Genomic DNA, 17413 nt, shown 5'->3' with positions numbered 1-17413 from the left:
TTTAACAGATGAAGTATACTGTAACACGAGTAACTTGCACATCTCGGTACTTCTTCCTAATAAGCACAGCTATGAGTAATCAACTGCAAGACAAGTAGCTAGTCCTGACACTTCTTAAAAAGGCTTGGATTTCTCAAGTGATACTGGCAATTGATATCACTTGAGGCTTTTGTGATAAGGATTGATTACATTAATATTTCATAAAAACCTCTTTTCAGGCACTATATCTTAGTAATTTATTGTCTTTACCAACCCAGTCTGGATTCAAGATATTGATGTAAATAATTCCAGTAGTCCCCGAGTCATTTGGTCCCTGTAGGAAATTTGATTTAAATCGGTGTTGGTGATAAAGCCTCTACAGGTTTTGATCATTAACTTCTATAGTGTGATGGTTTAAACAAAGTAAATGCAGGTTATTAATGCTACAGATTTTTATTTAGTTGATTTTTCTAATCAATATACATGCCAGAATTTTTTTTGTGCTGATTTAGAACATTCTGCGTGTAGAACTTGCGAAGCTGGATGAATAAGCCTGCTGTAGTTAAATGGTGCATTTTAGAAAGGCAATCAGCACTCAGTGTTGCTTGGTCATGATTTGGAACAATATGCAGAAATAAAGGGCTTTGACTCCCTACCGCTTCTTGCCCTTGCAGTAATAAGTAATTCAACACTAACTCTTCATAGAAGGACACTTTTTTTTTCGTAGAAAAATATGTACGTATTTTCTGAGAAATACTCAACTCTACTTTTGTCCTTTGCTACTTGATTGAGTGTCTTAATGAATTCTGGATGATAATAGAAATGATGCCCTTGATTTAGAAAAAAATAACAAAACAAACCCTTCAGCTGTGTAGGAAATCAAATACTGAAATGAGAAAATTTTTTACATACTATATCTAACAACAATGGGATATGTACTGTTCTTTTTTTCCATCTGTGTTCTTTTAATGACCTAGCAGTGGTTTGGATAATTTCCTGCGAAAAAGTTCTTGGGATGTTAACTCTGGACAGATTTGAGGCGTCTGCAATACTTGTGAATTACTTTCCTTCAGTGGCGAGCTTTCGTTTCTTTTGATCGGGCTCGCTAAGTATTTGTGGTATTAGTGAAACTGTATGTTTGGTTCAGACTTGAAAAATTCCTCAAACGCTCAATTTCATGTTTCCCCCCAAAATTTTGAGTTTCCTATCATCTCTTTTACTTTAATGAGATCAATATTTAATTCATGATTCTCCATGTAATGCTGCCTTCTCACTGATATGAAGATCTTACTGATCAATAAAAACTTACTCTTTCTCACAGTACTGAACACAGGCTTTTGTTCTCGCCATTGAACTTGAAATTTTTCAGTGTTGATGCTTTCCAAGTGTCCTTCTTGAATATTTGTTTTAGAACTCTTTCACCCGAAGTGCTTTTCTAGATTGAACCCGTATTTCCTATTCAGGACATCCTGCAATTTCAGAATAAGTAACTTTTCTCTATTCCTTTGTGCCCTTTTTTTTTTTTTCTTATGTTGCTTTATTTTGGTTTGTTCTTGTATTGCAGTTCATCACATTGGCTGGAGTCTGTGCTTAAAATGTTCGCCTAGGCTTCATGTCCTGGAGAATTTGAATTCATTCTTAGGCATTGTGCTTTACTCTTCATCTTTTTTGTTGTTGTCTTTTTTTCTAAACAATTGTTGTTGTTTACTTATTTCGTTTGTTCAAGCAAGGGATTGAAAGTGTCATCTATTCACATATTCACACACATTTCTCTTTCTGTAAATGTACGTATCAGTGTATACTAGAATGGCTTTTTGACGTCCGTGAATATTTAAGAATCTGCATGAATGCAACTGTTATTTCAAATAGGTATGCATGATTAAAAAGACATGGGAGGAAGAGTCGTGACACTTTACTGATTAGGATAGCATATATGCTATATTAATTTATTTGCGTTATCTAAACTTACATGCCTAGTGGTCCTTTTTTTTTTTTTTGGTGGTGTAAACAAATGTCCTTAATATCAAAAGAAAAAGTAAGTTTTTTGCCTGAACAATCTAACTGCATTTCCCATTGCTACATATTTATTTGTACACTATAAAATTTCTGAGTAAAGTGATTACTCTGAAACCTGTATGAATACTAGTTTTTCTGCCATTTTGCATTTTTATCTGCATTTATATATTCTTGCATCACATGAGTTGCTTTTTTTTTACATTTCCTGATAGGACATGTCATGGTGGATTTAAGCCAAGAAGTAATTTTTTTTTCTTTGTTCCATGATCTCACCTGATGTTCCAAATGTACTTTGAATATTATTGTCTGATGATAGGCTATGCTGTGTGAACAGCTACAAATAATGGCAGATTATGAGGTTATCAGGCTGTATCCATTTGCCAGCTTGTTAGAGAAAAACATTGCGATGTGATTATACAGAATAACTCCAGTAGTTTGTGTTTTGTGGTAGCATGGAGAAAAATTACCACCAAGTGCTCGGCTTTTTATCCCCTTGTATATTTTTACCAGGGAACTGAAAATATTTTCTCATCTCCAGGATTGTTTATGCACACTGTGACTAATGAATAGCCCTGTCAAGCCAGGGGTTTATGGAAAGAATCTGCAGGATCTAGAACATGATGGTTTTTAATTTTGTTTTGTTTGGTTTTTTTTTCCAAAACAGTAGCTAGAATATTATCTTTAAAAAACCCACAACAGCACTTAGAAGAATTGTCTTTATTTTTCCCCAAGACTAAAATCTTGTATACTGTTGGGAACAATTGGAAAAGACATGAGATGCTTTGCCCACAGCTTTTCCTCCAGTCTTTTGCAGTTTTACCAGTCTGTGATGATAGTGGCTTAGACAAGTCAGTCTCTGATAATCATTTGAGATTTCCTACTCAGGTGACTTACAAAACTTACTCTGCATTGACATGAAAAGAATTCTGCCAGCCATCCTAAAATTCATATTCACTAACGTATTTGGTAAATAGCAAATGTGAAATCTAAACACGGGGAAAAAAATTACAAGGAGCAGGATGTTCAAGGAGAAGAATCGTGTTATTCTTGAAATCTTAAACTGGTATTTGTATTTTTGAGAGAGTAGAATTTTGTTTTGCTCAACCTGTCAGCAGAATGAATGGCAGTAATTAAAAATTCCCATTGTCTTCTCTAGGCGTGAAAAGGTTTTTGTTGTTGTCATGGTGACAGCTGAGTGACAGCTTCAAAGTGAGTAATTGCTACTGAGAGCTCCATTATGAACACTTACAATGTTTCAGAAAGGATTTCGGGACGAAATAGGATTTCTTTACTGGGCTTTCAAAACATCTTTTTTTTAACCTGATGTTTTTGTATAAAGAAATAGTGTCTAGGTGACTTTGTTTCAGAAGGTTCTTTTTAAGAACCATGTGAAATATCACTGCTAATTGCTTTTTCTTGCCCTGCTCTGATCAGAAGGGCCAAATTCACAGGAACTGTTAGCTGATGCAGCTGGTTAGAATTCGCAATACCCTGCAGGTCCTGTATATTGAATTGTTCTCTAACTCTTTCCTTTTACGGCAGGGTGTGTATGCGTTTCATCCTAGAAGGTGCATGTTGTGTGCATGCATGTACAGTCTGTATATATAATGTTGTATTTACTGCCTTTTGATGATTTGTAATGTGTTTCAGGTGATAAGTTTTTTGGATTATAAAGATTTTCTTACATGTACAAAGGTTTTATAAATTCATTTTTGGAAGACTGTATTGGAAAAGACAGTTTAGAGTTATACTTGCTTTTCAGAGCCTAAAAAGTTGCTGTGAATCCCATTTCTGAATAGTGGAAGTGTAATTAATTACGTGAGCACATTATAATCGAAATCTACGTGCTGTTCCTAAATATGCAAAAGATCAACTTTGTGAATTTTAAGAATTTTAATCTTTGGGAAATCTGCCTAACTAACATGTGTCTAGAGCATCAAAATGAAAACCGCAAGTAGGCACATGTGCGCACACATGCACACATTTTGTGTGTGTCTATTAAAAAAAAGTACAAGTAAATGTATCGGTAAACGTATATTTGTTTGGTTTATTTTTGTTCTTAACAAAAAGGAAGAGCAAAAGGGAATAACTTTAGTTTTTGGGTTTGGCCACGTAGTAGTTCAGGAAACCTCATTAGCCTTACTTTCTGCAGGCTGTCACGGGAACAGTTGGAGAGCTGAAGGACTACTGTGTTTGTGGAGGAAAACTCTGTTGAGACTACGCAATGAAATTTTGTCCATAACTGTGAATTTGACCAAATTTGGTCAGAGGTGATGAAGTATCTTAGGTCTGAACTGTCATTCTATGCTTGGTAATCCTTGACAGGTTTTGGTTTCATTTGCCAAGGAGTAAGTGAACTAAGGGCGTTCAACGTATTTTTCTGTTTGCTTCTGGTTCATGACTTTATGAGCTCAGTAGTTCAGAGCATATTCTTACATGAAAAACACTGTTGAAAAATGAGGTTGAATAGATTACACTAAGAGCACTGAAGTATTTTTTCACTGCATTGTAAGCTTTAAATATCATTGTTTTCTATATGTTTTATAAGCAGACTTACACTTTCTGTGATTACCTCTCTGTTTTAACTCATCCCACGAGTGTTAAGATGTCTTTTTACAAGAAGGTTCATAAGAATCCTTTACAGACTGACAAAAGGAGACCTACTGCTTGGTGTCCACTGATCTTAATTCTGCAAACACTAAAAAATACGAGTTGTCCCATTTGAAGTGTTTGTTAATTAAGCATGTCTTTAATCAGTTTTTATATTGTAGTAGGTAAATGACATCTCCATTTTTTCAGGTTTCATTTTTACTGATCTGTTTGTCTAGTAAGTAATTTAAATAGTATCAGTGCTGTAATTTAGACTTTCAGCTGATACCATTGATCTCAGGTCTCAGCTGGAACTTGCGGCTTCTGTCACTGCCTAAGTTTTTCCTTCCTGATAAAGGTAATACACTTCCTGGTTAATCATTTAAGCATTATTTTGTTTGTTTGTTTGAAACTGTTTATTTTATTTTCTTACTAGCAAAATTGCTTCTGGTGCTATAGTCATAGTGCCTGCTATAATTGTTTACATTAAGAGAGTTTTTAGTCTGATGAGTCGTTTCTAGGCATTTTAATTCAAATAAAGGACAGAGTACTGATTCAGAAAATACAATGGGTAATTCTAGTCTTGTCTTGGATACAGCGAAGAAGAGAGTGCGCACAGAAGTTTGTCATTTAAAGAAAAATAACTTGAAGTATTTCAAAACAAAGTTTCTTTTAATATGGTGAATATATGCAATATGAAGCAAAACCGTTTTGTGATCCAGTCGACAAATGATATGATCTTTGTCTTTTGTGTAAAATACCCATATTTCACATTGGATAATGCTAATAAGAGCCTACAACCCAACTTCCTTTTAGTCTTCTGTAGGAAATCTGCTTCTTGCCAGTTAAAATAATGTGATTAGACATTTAACTACAAAATATTGGATGGACAAAAGCATACAAAAACTGGCATCTTACAAGTTCTACCTTAATCTGTACTTTGCTGCCTGCATTGTAGTAATTCTTAATTTATGGTCAGGAAGCGTTACCTACTTTAATTCAGGTTTTTAAGGATGTTCAAGTAAATTATATGGGTTCAGCTGTAATAAATTTTATTCATGCTTTTTAGAAATATTAGTTGTTACAATTTGTTCTTAGGAACTCCACAACGGAAATACTGACATGCTGTAGTACGTTTTTCTGTCTTTGGTCATTTGGATCTTTCAGTAACAAGAAAACGTTTGTGAACGAAAACAGCTCAATATCTAAAATGGTATTCCTGATAGAGATGAAAAAATAGAATAAGGAAGAGAAAGTGTGCCAGAGCATTGTAAACTCAAGGGCTTACATTCCGTTTCTCTCTGTACATTTTGGTGCCAGCTTGTTGCAGATGCCTGATAGTTTTCCACGAATGAAGAGTGTGGAAAGTTAGTAGAAATATTTTAAGAAAGGTTGAGATGGATGCATCTTCAACTTCAGCTGGTTTTTGGAAGAGAAAATATGTCTCTGCAGTCTGCCTGTCTGCTTCTAATTCAGGATTTCTATAGTGTCCACAGTGGTATGACAGGCTAGTTGAACTAAAAGTAGTGCAAATGAAAATCTTGCTTGGAGGTGAATAGTTTAGAGAGATTGGGGGTGGGAGAGCCTGGAGCAATATGTGCGCAGCATTGTTGTTATATTTGGTGATAGAAGTGTCTGAAACTTCTCATTTACAAAATAGTACTGTACATACAGGCTCTGAGAAAATTTAAGATTAAAAGTTTTCTAAGAGTCTACTGTATTACGGAGGTTGCAGTAGAAGTGGTGGTGTGAAGACTGAATTGGGAACCCCATTTTAATTATTTCCTGAGAAATGTGCTAATTGATACCATTGAGATTTAATTTGTAGAAACAACTGCTGCTGCTAATGCCCCACATTCAGCATTCTGAATATCTGCATTTTAAAAAGTCTGCTCCATTTGGAATCTCATAGGTCAGTTAATACTTAGGTTTTGATTCTTGAATTTATGAATATGTAGAGATCTTGATTGTAAAAGTTGTATAATTGTATATGGATATAACATATATGGTTATAATATGATTATAATATAGTTATACATGTTATGGTGTGAAGAAGAGGACAGGGTATTTCTTTGGCGAGCTGGAATTACCTGTACTTCCAGCCCCAGGGAACAGTTGGAAGCTCAAGGAACAGAAGGGAACATCTCAGTTGTAGAGGATTAGGAAGCAAGGAAAATCCCTGTAGTGCTTATATGACTTTTTCTTTAGTTGCTGGAATTTGGTTTGCCTAAGGGAAAGTCCAGTGAAAAGCTGGTGACCTGAGCTGTGTGTATTGCAATGCTGCTTCCCTACCGAAGGGCATCCAATTTCTTGCTAGTCCAGTCCCTCATATGGTGGTTTTAGCTAGTAGTTGGTTTCCGAGCTCTAATGATAGTTTTCCTGTAACAGAACCAGAACTCTCATGAACCCTTTTTTCTTCCTCAATGGCAACTGCATAGAATTCATTTTGTCGTGGGCATTCGGCATTTTCCACACATCCTTCCCCTGTCTCCTTGCATGTACTGTTCCTTATTGCTCCTGCATCTTTACTCAACTGTTCCCACTACAAGCTAGCGTAACAGAAAGAGCAGATACAATTTAAAATCTCTAGCTGCCTTGAAAATATTGTGAGAAGAATTTGTGGAACACCTAGTTTATGAACTATACATGATGCTTGGATACTTTTATCAAGCATAGGAAATCTTGAGCAATCTGGAATACAGTTGTCATTAATAAGAATATGTGCGGACAATCTATGTTAAGTGAACACTGTTCAAAATACATTTTAAATGTACTTTGTGAATTTCAATGGGCAAATTGTGGTTAGCAGGTCGAGGGAGGTGATTCTCCCCCTCTATTCCACTCTTATGTGACCCCACCTGGAGTACTGCATTCAGCTCTGGGGCCCCCAGCACAAGAAAGACATGGACCTGTTGGAGCGGGTCCAGAGGAGGGCCATGAAGATGATCAGAGGGCTGGAGCACCTCCCCTGTGAGGACAGGCTGAGAGAGCTGGGGTTGTTCAGCCTGGAGAAGAGAAGGCTCCGGGGAGACCTTACAGCGGCCTTCCAGTACTTAAAGGGGGCCTACAGGAAAGATGGGGAGGGGCTCTTTATCAGGGAGTGCAGTGATAGGGTGAGGGGTGATGGCTTTAAACTGGAAGAGAGTAGATTTAGATTAGATATAAGGAAGAAATTCTTTACTGTGACAGTGGTGAGACACCACCACAACTTAAAGAAATCTTTTTTCCTCTTCTGTTGGTAAGCAGTTAGAAAACTGGCATCTTGCATATGTCTTTGATACATGCCACTTGGCATTAGATGAAGGTTACTTGCTTCCAAAAATAGTTGGTGTTACATGTCATGTATATGTTTGTTTGTTTTTTTTAACATGATTCTTGGTCCTGCTGTCAAGGGTTTTTTGTTTTTTCGTGGTTTTTGTGCACTGTAAAGTGCAGGGAGGTGGTCTCACAATTCACAGCAAAGTACCTGGCTGATCTCTGCTGTACGGTGGCTCTGCTGTTGCAGCTGGATAGTTAGGGTGCGTTCTGCTGATGCAGATTTTGGGTTCCCTCAGTTGAAGGGAAGTATTCTTAACACAATTACTGATAACAAGTAATAGTGAAATATTTACGTTTAAGTCATGGAAATCCAGTTTCAGTAAAATATCTGTTAAAGATTAATTTCTGTTTAGTTTCTTTACAAAAATAGGAATATGTGGTAGAGGTTTCTTTGGGTTTTTTTTTGTTTCCCTTCTTATTTTTGTTGTCCTTCCTTGTAGGGCATGCTGACTAACCATAAACATTAGTTTATTTTCTTTAGATCATGTTATTGAAAACAAAAATATTTCAAACTTCTGGTTTCTGTCCCCAAAATATAACTGACTATTCCCAAGTAGAACTCTAGTAGGTTTTTTTCTTCCCACAGTAACTCTCAGTTGTCATTTTCTGATGTATCAACGAAATAGCTTTCATGTCTATTTTCTAGTTCTCATGCAGATAAAATTTACGTTCATGTCAACAGAAATATTTGAGAGTGAAAACAGTTATGTAGGTATGTAAGGTATGTAGGAACAGACGTTTCAAGGTGCCAAAAAGTTTGAGCTGCTTTTTCTTAATGTTTTAAGAATACAGTGTCTTACTCTGCAACGTGTTCATGTCAGAAGAATGTAGAATATGCACGTGGTATTTGCAGAATTTGTGAGCTGTCTGAGTACAGTTAAATTCAGAGGTATTAAAACTTAAGGTCATGGCATATAACATGCAAGTCCTAGAATGCTGGATATAAAACAATGTCTGCGTCATGCAAAATAAGAATAATTTTTCTTGGAGAGCATCATCTTATTCAGAAACGGGGCATTTTTCTTCCTTTTGATCTGATTTGACAGTAATTTGCGTTACAATGTAGTTATGTCTTTCTAGTGTTGTACTTTGAAATGAATGAATATTGCCACTCATCACTTCCGGAATTTAATGTATTGTATTAGCATCACTAACTTAGATTTAGGTTCTTAAATTGTTTTCAAAGAACAGTAACAAGATGACAGTATGTGCTACTACAAAAGCAAACATATTCTGCGGCATGTTAGGCTGAACTTCGTGTTTCAGTTCAGTTATTTATAAGCCGTACCTGGGTGAATTAACTTGATAGCAACTAGGAAATAAGTAATTGAGCAGAAAGATTTTAATTAAGTAGTATAGGAAAGTTAATCTCAGAGTGAATTTCGTTTGAGAGACTTACATTTGGAGATGTAAGTTTTCAGATGGCGTTGATTGGTTTAGTTTTGAAGAACTGCACTGGCAATTTAATCTTGCCAAATAATTTTGTTAAACGTGCTTTCTGGTTTTCGTAATGCATTAGGCTTTATTGTGTTTTTACAGTGCATTACTTCACAGCTGTGAAAAAGTACACTAGTAAAGAAGGCAACCTTCTTCCCACATCCATACACTTAGTACTTGAAGTGAAAAGAATAATTGATGTAGCCAAAATGTTGTCTTCAGAATAAAGGACATTTTCTGTTGGATATAAATATTATAAAGAATAAACTTCCATGCATTGGAAGAGATTTTCTGTAAGTCTGTAAACAGTTAAACTTGGAAGGCAGCAACGTGGCTTATTTAGCTAGATTCAGAACTTCCAGCCTGTTCTCGCCTCCCAGAGTTGCTGGAATTCTTTGGGAAGGTCGAGGTAGTCCTTTCTACTATGGAAAAACAATGAATGTTTTTGCTTGTATGTACTGCAATAGCACCCTGAAAGCTGCAAATGAGGTAAAGACTCTAAATTAGTAGGAACCTTTTCTCTCTTTTGAAAGTCTTAAGTGTTAATAAATAAAATGGCAATCTTGCAAAAATAGGATTACTTGACAAGGTCATACAAGAAATCTGCCTCAGAGCTAAGATCTGAATCCTGATCTCCCAAATCCCCATGTAGTAGTGCCAAAACTATTAACTTCTTTTATCTGTTAATAATGCAGAAAAACTTACAACACTTAAAGTTTTACAAATTTAGCCACTTATTTCTCTTTTCTTGTAGGAGAACCCCATTTCTTTGTAAAGACACATTTCCAAGTCCTGATCCAGTGTCTGAAATAACTGAAATGTCATCACTCAATGAATTCAAATTGTTTCAACTTTATATTGCAAAACTGATGAATTTAACCTTGAAGCAGAATCACTCTGAGTCAGTGATGACTGACTTGGCAAAAATCAGTCACTCTGAAATCTTACTCTTTTCTATGCTACTTACAGCTTTATTTTTTTTTTTTTTTAAAATTGTGTAATTGCAGTGTCTATTAAGTTATGTTTTAGGAATAAGCATCATTTGTTGGTCACTTTATTAGAATTAAATAAGTATGAACAGCAAATGTTCAGAGTAATGATTTGTGGCCTTGATTAGTTCCAATAGCGGATTGGGAGAAATTACAATAGAAATTAATCTGAAATTAAGTCCTCAGGAAGAAATAACACAGGGCTTGTCCAGTTACTTAGTGTTCTCTAAGAGGAGCTGTTTCCTATTTGGAAGTTTTGACTTTCTGTAATCAGATAAAATCCCAGAGAAGGTGAATGTGGCAGTTACAGCTAAGCAGCTTCCAAACAACAGGTCTGGAGCTTTTTCCCCCTTTGTGGAGGTTATTGCTATAAGCTACAGCTTTTTCCCAAGCACGCAGAATTCATGCGGGGGAATGAGAGACCAGGTGAGTAGCTGTGCAGGCAAATTATTCTGCTCTTCGTAGCAAAGCAGATAGGACGCTTGAAAAAGAGTAGTTAACGTATTTTACAGTTGTAAAAAGTGAAAAGCAAATAATCTTAAGTAAAGTAGTTTTATGAAGTTAAAGCTAAAAATTTTTAGTGTAGTGTGTCACACTGTCCGAGAAGGTAGAAATAAATCGTAGCTTTCGTTTCAATTGCTGTGATGTCAAATGTAGCTTTGGAGAGGAAGGGAAGATCCCAAGAGTTCTTGAGAAAATCCTTGCAATGTTTGGTGCCTGGTCCTGGTTTAATTGTACAGAATAGTCAATATGTAAAACAAAACCAAAACAAACACAGGAAAAAAAACCCCAAACAAACTGAATCTTCTTTTGCAAATAATTAAATTGCTAGATTGTACATTTGTCTAAGCATGTTTTAAAACGTTGTGCATTTTATATAATTAGTAAATGAAAATGCAACTGAAACACTGAAAGCATGAAAAGGTACTATGCTGCTCGTAATTCTCTTGATCAAATGTATATTTATCATGTTGCACTTGGGGTTTCTTGCATTTTAAAAGTTAGCATTGAATAAAACCATTTTTACTATAGTGCTGGTCTGAACTTATCTGGAGTGCTTAGCTCTTAGTCTGGCTCTGCTTACTCATGTGCTTTGGAGCACTTTATTTTTGATCTTGCTGCCTCTGAAGGGGGAAAAAACCTTTTAATTCCCTGAATAGTGAAGGACTATTTAATACCTACATTTTCAAGAGGCTACAAAGTTTTCTGTAAGTGGAAGATGCACATTTTTGGAAGGCATTCTGTCATTGTACGTATTGTTAAATAATTACCTAAAGAACAAATATTACTTCATGTGAAGTTACTTCACCTTCATCGCTGCCAAGTTTCGGTCACATGCTCAATAGAGACTTGCTCGGCATTGAAAGGAAGTCATGCAGGATCTGAAGAAATTTTTGGAATTTCTTTCAATCTCTCATCCTGCCAGTGCTCCCCGTCCTCATCCCAGGCCTCATCAGCAACGTGAGAGTTTGCCTGCTGCCAGATCCTCTTGCTTCAGCGTTGCCGTGGCCTGTGCATCGGCTGACTGGAGGAAAGCCAGCTGGGGGGCGAGACATGCAAAGTGGACCGCTCCCTGAGTGGTGCTTCTGCTCTGCTCTGGCCGTGTTATTTGACAGTGGCAAACAGTGGTGGTGGTTTGAGGTTAGAAAGTGGACCAGCACGGGACTGTCCTCCCAGGTTGCTGGCCAGTTTGGGGAGATGGCAGAGAACTAGCCCTTGCATTGCAAAGGTGAGAGGTGGATAATACTGTAGATCCTCTGGCTGAGGTCTTATTAAGGGCACATTTTGCTGATATTCAGCTGTGTGAGCTCTGTTGTGGAGCTGTATGGGCTGTGAAAACCCTGGTGATAAAGCAGCAGGAGAGCAGTGCCATTGTACTCTTGGAGGTGTTATCTGCACCGGCTTCACATTGGTGAGAATGGAGCGCTCTGGTGGGGGCTTCAGTACGGCGGAGCTACAGGACGAGGACCAGACAAAGCGGCCGTAACACGCTGCTCAAGTGGTGCAGGAGGAATGTAGCTGATACCTCCACTATATATAGTGATGTACTAAGAGCTGTCTTTTGGCTGGATTTTGCTGCAGCCTTGCTCCGTGTACCAAAGTTAAGGAGCCTGATTTCATCCGTTTTGGCTGTTGTATTTGGCTGTTGACCTTTAGGCTTATTGTGAAGGGTGATAGTGGTGAAAATTCATCCTTCCAATTACTTTGAAAAATAATAGCACTCTTTACGTGTTTAAGGAAGAAGTTTTCATCTTTCCCAATGGGACAATGTGTTTTCACATAGAGTCTAATTCAGAGCTGATTTTGAAGATGTATGCTGTCCCCAAATGACTGCGTGCTATCCAGTAATGCGTATTGATGTTTGCTGATATCAATGAAACCTCCAAACCACTTCGTAGAAAACCAACAAAGTAGTTTTAAAAATGTGTTTGCTAGCTGAAGCTATTTTTGAGACAGAAAGAGTGAAAATGTGTTTCTTTATATATTCCTTGTGCTATTTTCCTTAGCCACTAGATCTTTGTATTGTCATCACCTGTGTCTGCTCTGGGCTTTTTCTGAGCTGGCTGTTTGGGCACTGTTAATGTGTCTACTTAGTGACATTAAGAAAATGCAAATGTTTCTTCTATGTTTGGGTTGTTTTCAGTGCTACTCTTCTCACAGCTGTCTGATTGTATTTTATTTTAATATTTTATTCTCAAATTTTCACCTTCAGATAGTGCAATGTGTTGATTCAAGAAATTGAACACAGAATGCGATTGTATGAGGATTTTCTTAAATTTGGTTTATGTTTGGTTCACATACTTAGACATTCAATACAGTAAACTCAGTGTAGTTTATGCCAATAATGTAAATTGTTATTAACCCATTGCTATAGGTTATATTGTGACTTGACATGCTTTGATTGCATGGTGATGGGTTTGAAGGTTGGGGAGGAGACACTGGATGACTGAAAATAATTGCCTTCTTTCTGCAAAATTAGTTCATTGGTTTATGTTTAGCAAAGAAAATTCTGGCATTACACACACCAAAATAGTTCATTTTTAAAACATTTTGTTTGAGTTTCTGCATTGAGTAAAATAATGAGTATTAAAGCAGGAAAGTTTTAGAGATGGGAATTGTTTAGTACAATGTTGAAATTCTTAATATCTTAATGTTTTGTTTTGTTTTTTTTTTTTTTGTTTGGTTGTATAAAGCTTGTCTAGTAGTATTATGTATATTTTAGCATATCTTTCCATTCTATAGATGCCAAAGAGAATACTTGAAATTAATTCTACAGCAATATTTCTGTGATTGTTTGGAAATGTCAGAGGAGTTTCTCTGCTTGTCTGACCTGGGGCCACTGAGTATTTCTACATCTCCGTAAGGATGAGTTGGCTCTAGGTTATTCTTTTGAGCAAGTTTGAGGTTGTCAACAACTGATACAGCTATAAACACCCCCGCCCCCTGCCTTTTTTTTAGTGCTGAAGAGCTTTTTGTTGAATTAAAAAGATGTTTCTGGATAATTTATAAACTCTGTGCATAATCTAAACAGAGAATCTTCCATGTCTGTTTTACAGTTCCAATCCCTAAACTATTCATCTGGAATTAGTTGTAGGCTATGAATCATAGTGGGTCTCTTACTACACAGTGGGGTAACTGTATGATGGAAACATTTGGGTAAATAACATTTTAGTAAAGTTTTATTTGCTTTATAGCTTTGGCCTCAGAACCATTTTATATGAGGTATGAAAGAGTGTGATTAATATGCAGTAACTCATAATACGTATTGATTCATGTGATTTAAAAAAAAATTTTTTTTTAAGAGATAGTAGTCTGACAGTGCAGATAACCCCTTTCTGTAATCTTTGAAGTTCTATTTAAGGGCAGTAGCACCTATAGCGTGTTGGGTTTTTTCCCTCTAGCTGGTCGGGATCAGCCCTCCGCGCGTGCAGTGCATGCGGGTACAGCGTGCTTCTTGTGCGCTTCCTGCGCAGGTGCGCTGCGGGGCCGGGCTTCGTGCCCACGGGCCTGAGGTCTGCACCGCGTGCGGGAGGGAAGGAGGGCTCAGAAAGAGGGGACAATGAAGTTCTGCTAGGAATGGCTCCCACTGCCCCAGGGTAAGAGCTGCCTCTGGTTAATGGGCCTTCTTTGGTTTTAATTGTGGAGTGTAAATCCGGCTCTGGGTTTGTATGGATTTGTGTGTGACTTACAGTAGCATTCTGTGAACTGATGCTAACATCATGGCTTTTTTACGTGTCAGTATTTCAGTGCTGTGGGTGCTGGGCCTCTTTAGAAAGGAAGGTAACCAGTAGCTGTGTAGCTCAAAGCTCTGAGGAGTTGGTTTGATAGACGCCGGTAATTTACACTTGATGGTTTTGTACTACTAGTCTTCTCTGAAGTGAAAGCTTGATGTTATGTGCCTTTCAGGAGTACTGTAGTCCACTTTATACTTCAAATTTGATAGGAAAAAATATTTTACAAATGCATTTAAATTTGGAGGAGATGCATCATATTTTATCCAACACAGTGAGCTGAAAGAGATTGGGGAAGGAGCAACTCCTTTAAAACAGTCAAGAATCACACAAACCAAAGGAAGTAACTTTGTTACTGTAATTTTTTTATTTTTGGCTTCAGCTGTATATGAATAGAGTTTGAAGTGTTTCAGAATTAACCACAAGATGGGCTGGAACAGTTTGTTACTAGTGAAGGAACTTTTATTAATATATATGCCAGTAAACATGAACAGCCAACCCACAAGAATAGGTGTGCACTGTGGGAATTGTGGTTTCTTCATATTAAATAGTACTTCAGCGAATGTGATGCTAATATCCTTGTTTATTCTTTAGGCTGGTGTCTGAAGGGGATGAGGTTTGTAGGATTGCAGTCAGTACCTCAACAGTGTTGTGAAGCGGTGGAGGACAGGGCTCGGCCTAGAGAGGGACTGAGACAGACCCATGCATGTTTTGAATATCCCTAAGGAAAGGCTTTGGTTGGAACATGTGTCCTATTAGATAAGAAGCACGTAACCACAGGAACCCAGGCTGCGTAAATTCTCTTCTTTCATGGAATATTTATTAGTAGAATGTAAATGAACTTTGGATTTACTTATTTGGTGAAGAAGTTAATGAATGGCATTATTAAAGGTCGAAGGAAGAAACCAGGTTTTAATGCCTATTTGAGTTTTTACTTCCTAAATGATGTGAAGTATTTACATTATTCTGTTAGCAAGATCTGTTCTGTGAAACTTTTTTGGTTGTTCTGGGTTTTGGTTGCATTTGTTTGGCTTTGTGGTAGAAATAGGAACTATACCCAACCTTATGATTGTAGGACAGTTTGTTTTGGGTGAGACCTCAGGAGGTCTGTAGTGCAACCTCCTGCTCAAAGCAGGGCCAGTGGTGAGGTCAGTCCAGGTTGCTCAGGTCTTCCTCCACTCCCGTGCTGAAAACCTCCAAGGATGGAGACTGCACAACCTCCTTGGGCAGCCTGTTCCAGTGCTTTACCATCCTCATGATACATCTGTGTATCCTCAAGGTGAAAAAGCTTCTCCTTCATGCAGGCTGAAGCTCTCTTGTTTCAGTTTATGCCTGCTGTCTCTTGTCCTTCTGTCATGCACTCCTGTGAAGAGCCTTCTTGATTACCTCCTTGCAGGAGGCTGCTGGTGGGTCGCCCTGAAGCTGTCATTTCTCCAGGCTGAAGAAGGGCTGCTCCCCCAGCCTCTGCTCACAGCACAGGTGCTCCTGACCATCTTAGTGCCTGTCCATTGAACTCGCTCCCGTTCGTTGATGCCTTTCCTGTATGAGGAGGTCAAAAACTGGATGCAGTATTCTAGACTGTAGCCCTGAGAGAATTTGATGGATACCAGCTATAATTCTTTAATTCTGTTCTGGACACTTGTGATTTTGTAAGGAAACAGTATTTGATTAACTTCATTCCTATGGTATAGGTTGTAGATAAAGCATTTCTATTTTTAGGAAAGGGGAAAAGGGCAATGTGTTTCCACACTGAGGGCACACACAGCAGCCCAGCAAGGTCTCAGTCTGTAGTATTGTCCTCTGATAACCAGTCTTTCATATTATGTGTTAAATTCAATAAATAATAAATCAGAAGTGCATTTGTCTTAAGAAGTTGAAAGTGGTCTTCAACATTAAAAAGCCAATGAAGAGAAAATATTTTGAGGTTATGTGTCTTATACGGCAGAGGAATAGTTTTTGAAAGCTGTTTTATTCAGTTTTTGTAGCTGTTGTATTAAATTGTTTCAGCTTTCTACACTGTGTGGCTTGCTAATTAGATGAAAGCTGGATGCTGGAAAACTTATATTTGCTTTCATATTTAGAACAATGTGGATCATCGTGTCTATTATTGTGTAAGTCTTTGCATCAAAGTAAAATATATTCAGATAGGACTGGTGAGGGTTTTTAGCCTCCATTGGTAAACCTAGATACTATGCATATCAACATCTCTTATTTTAACCATTTTTGTTATAGCTTCAAAATTGAGATATATAATATTTTTTGTGTAAAGCTTCCCTTAAATACTTTTTCCAAAATAGTATGCTTATATGGCAATGCTTGTTGGATGGCTTCCTCACTTGACTCTTTAAATTGTGGTTGATGTTGGAATTCAAGGGTGTGCTGCTTTTACTCAGGGTGTTTTAGTCATATTACTTAGTGATATCACCAACTTCTATTAGAGAATGCATTTATTAATTTAGGTTGTGTATCAGATCCAGAAGAAATAAATAATGTGACGTGTCACTCTCTACATATTGTTTTCTTGTGGCAGGATTGGTTTATAGCAGCATTTCACATATAACTATTCTGCAACTCTGCTGCTGTAGTATGGTTACATTAGGTCTGCATAGTTTTCTTCTGTGTGAAAGGCTGTACGGCAAATGTTGCTGTATGCGTAGGACAGAATTGGGTAGTGAAAAAAGTTAAGTTGCTGCTTTCCTGTCATACCAGTGGAAAAACAAAAAAACAAAAAAACACCTCCATGCTTCCCAAAATGTCTGATTTAAAAAAAAAAAATGTTTTCTATGTGAGCATCTGTCTTTGGAGTTTCTGCATCTAATTGGACTGTTGGGACCATTTGTCCCAACCATTCAA

General features: G+C 37.3%; 1 protein-coding gene across 9 annotated transcripts in view; it reads left to right on the top strand.

Moving 5' to 3' along the window:
* Positions 1 to 17413, top strand: part of PLEKHA7 (pleckstrin homology domain containing A7) — a 168222-nt gene that overhangs the window by 69132 nt on the left and 81677 nt on the right. Inside the window, exon 1 of one of the 9 annotated variants that reach the window (XM_087745645.1) lies at positions 4254 to 4282. The exons of the other annotated variants lie outside the window; for them this stretch is intronic. Coding sequence (XP_087601771.1) covers positions 4269 to 4282 — 14 coding nt within the window. The 5' untranslated portion in view covers positions 4254 to 4268. Of the gene's footprint in view, positions 1 to 4253; positions 4283 to 17413 lie in introns of those variants that run through there. 9 annotated transcript variants of the gene reach the window in all.

Source organism: Nipponia nippon, unplaced genomic scaffold, assembly GCF_047370975.1.
Source record: "Nipponia nippon isolate SJK-2023a ecotype South Korea unplaced genomic scaffold, ASM4737097v1 scaffold_10, whole genome shotgun sequence".
NCBI classification, from domain to species: domain Eukaryota; kingdom Metazoa; phylum Chordata; class Aves; order Pelecaniformes; family Threskiornithidae; genus Nipponia; species Nipponia nippon.
This window is presented reverse-complemented; position numbering and strand designations above follow the sequence as displayed.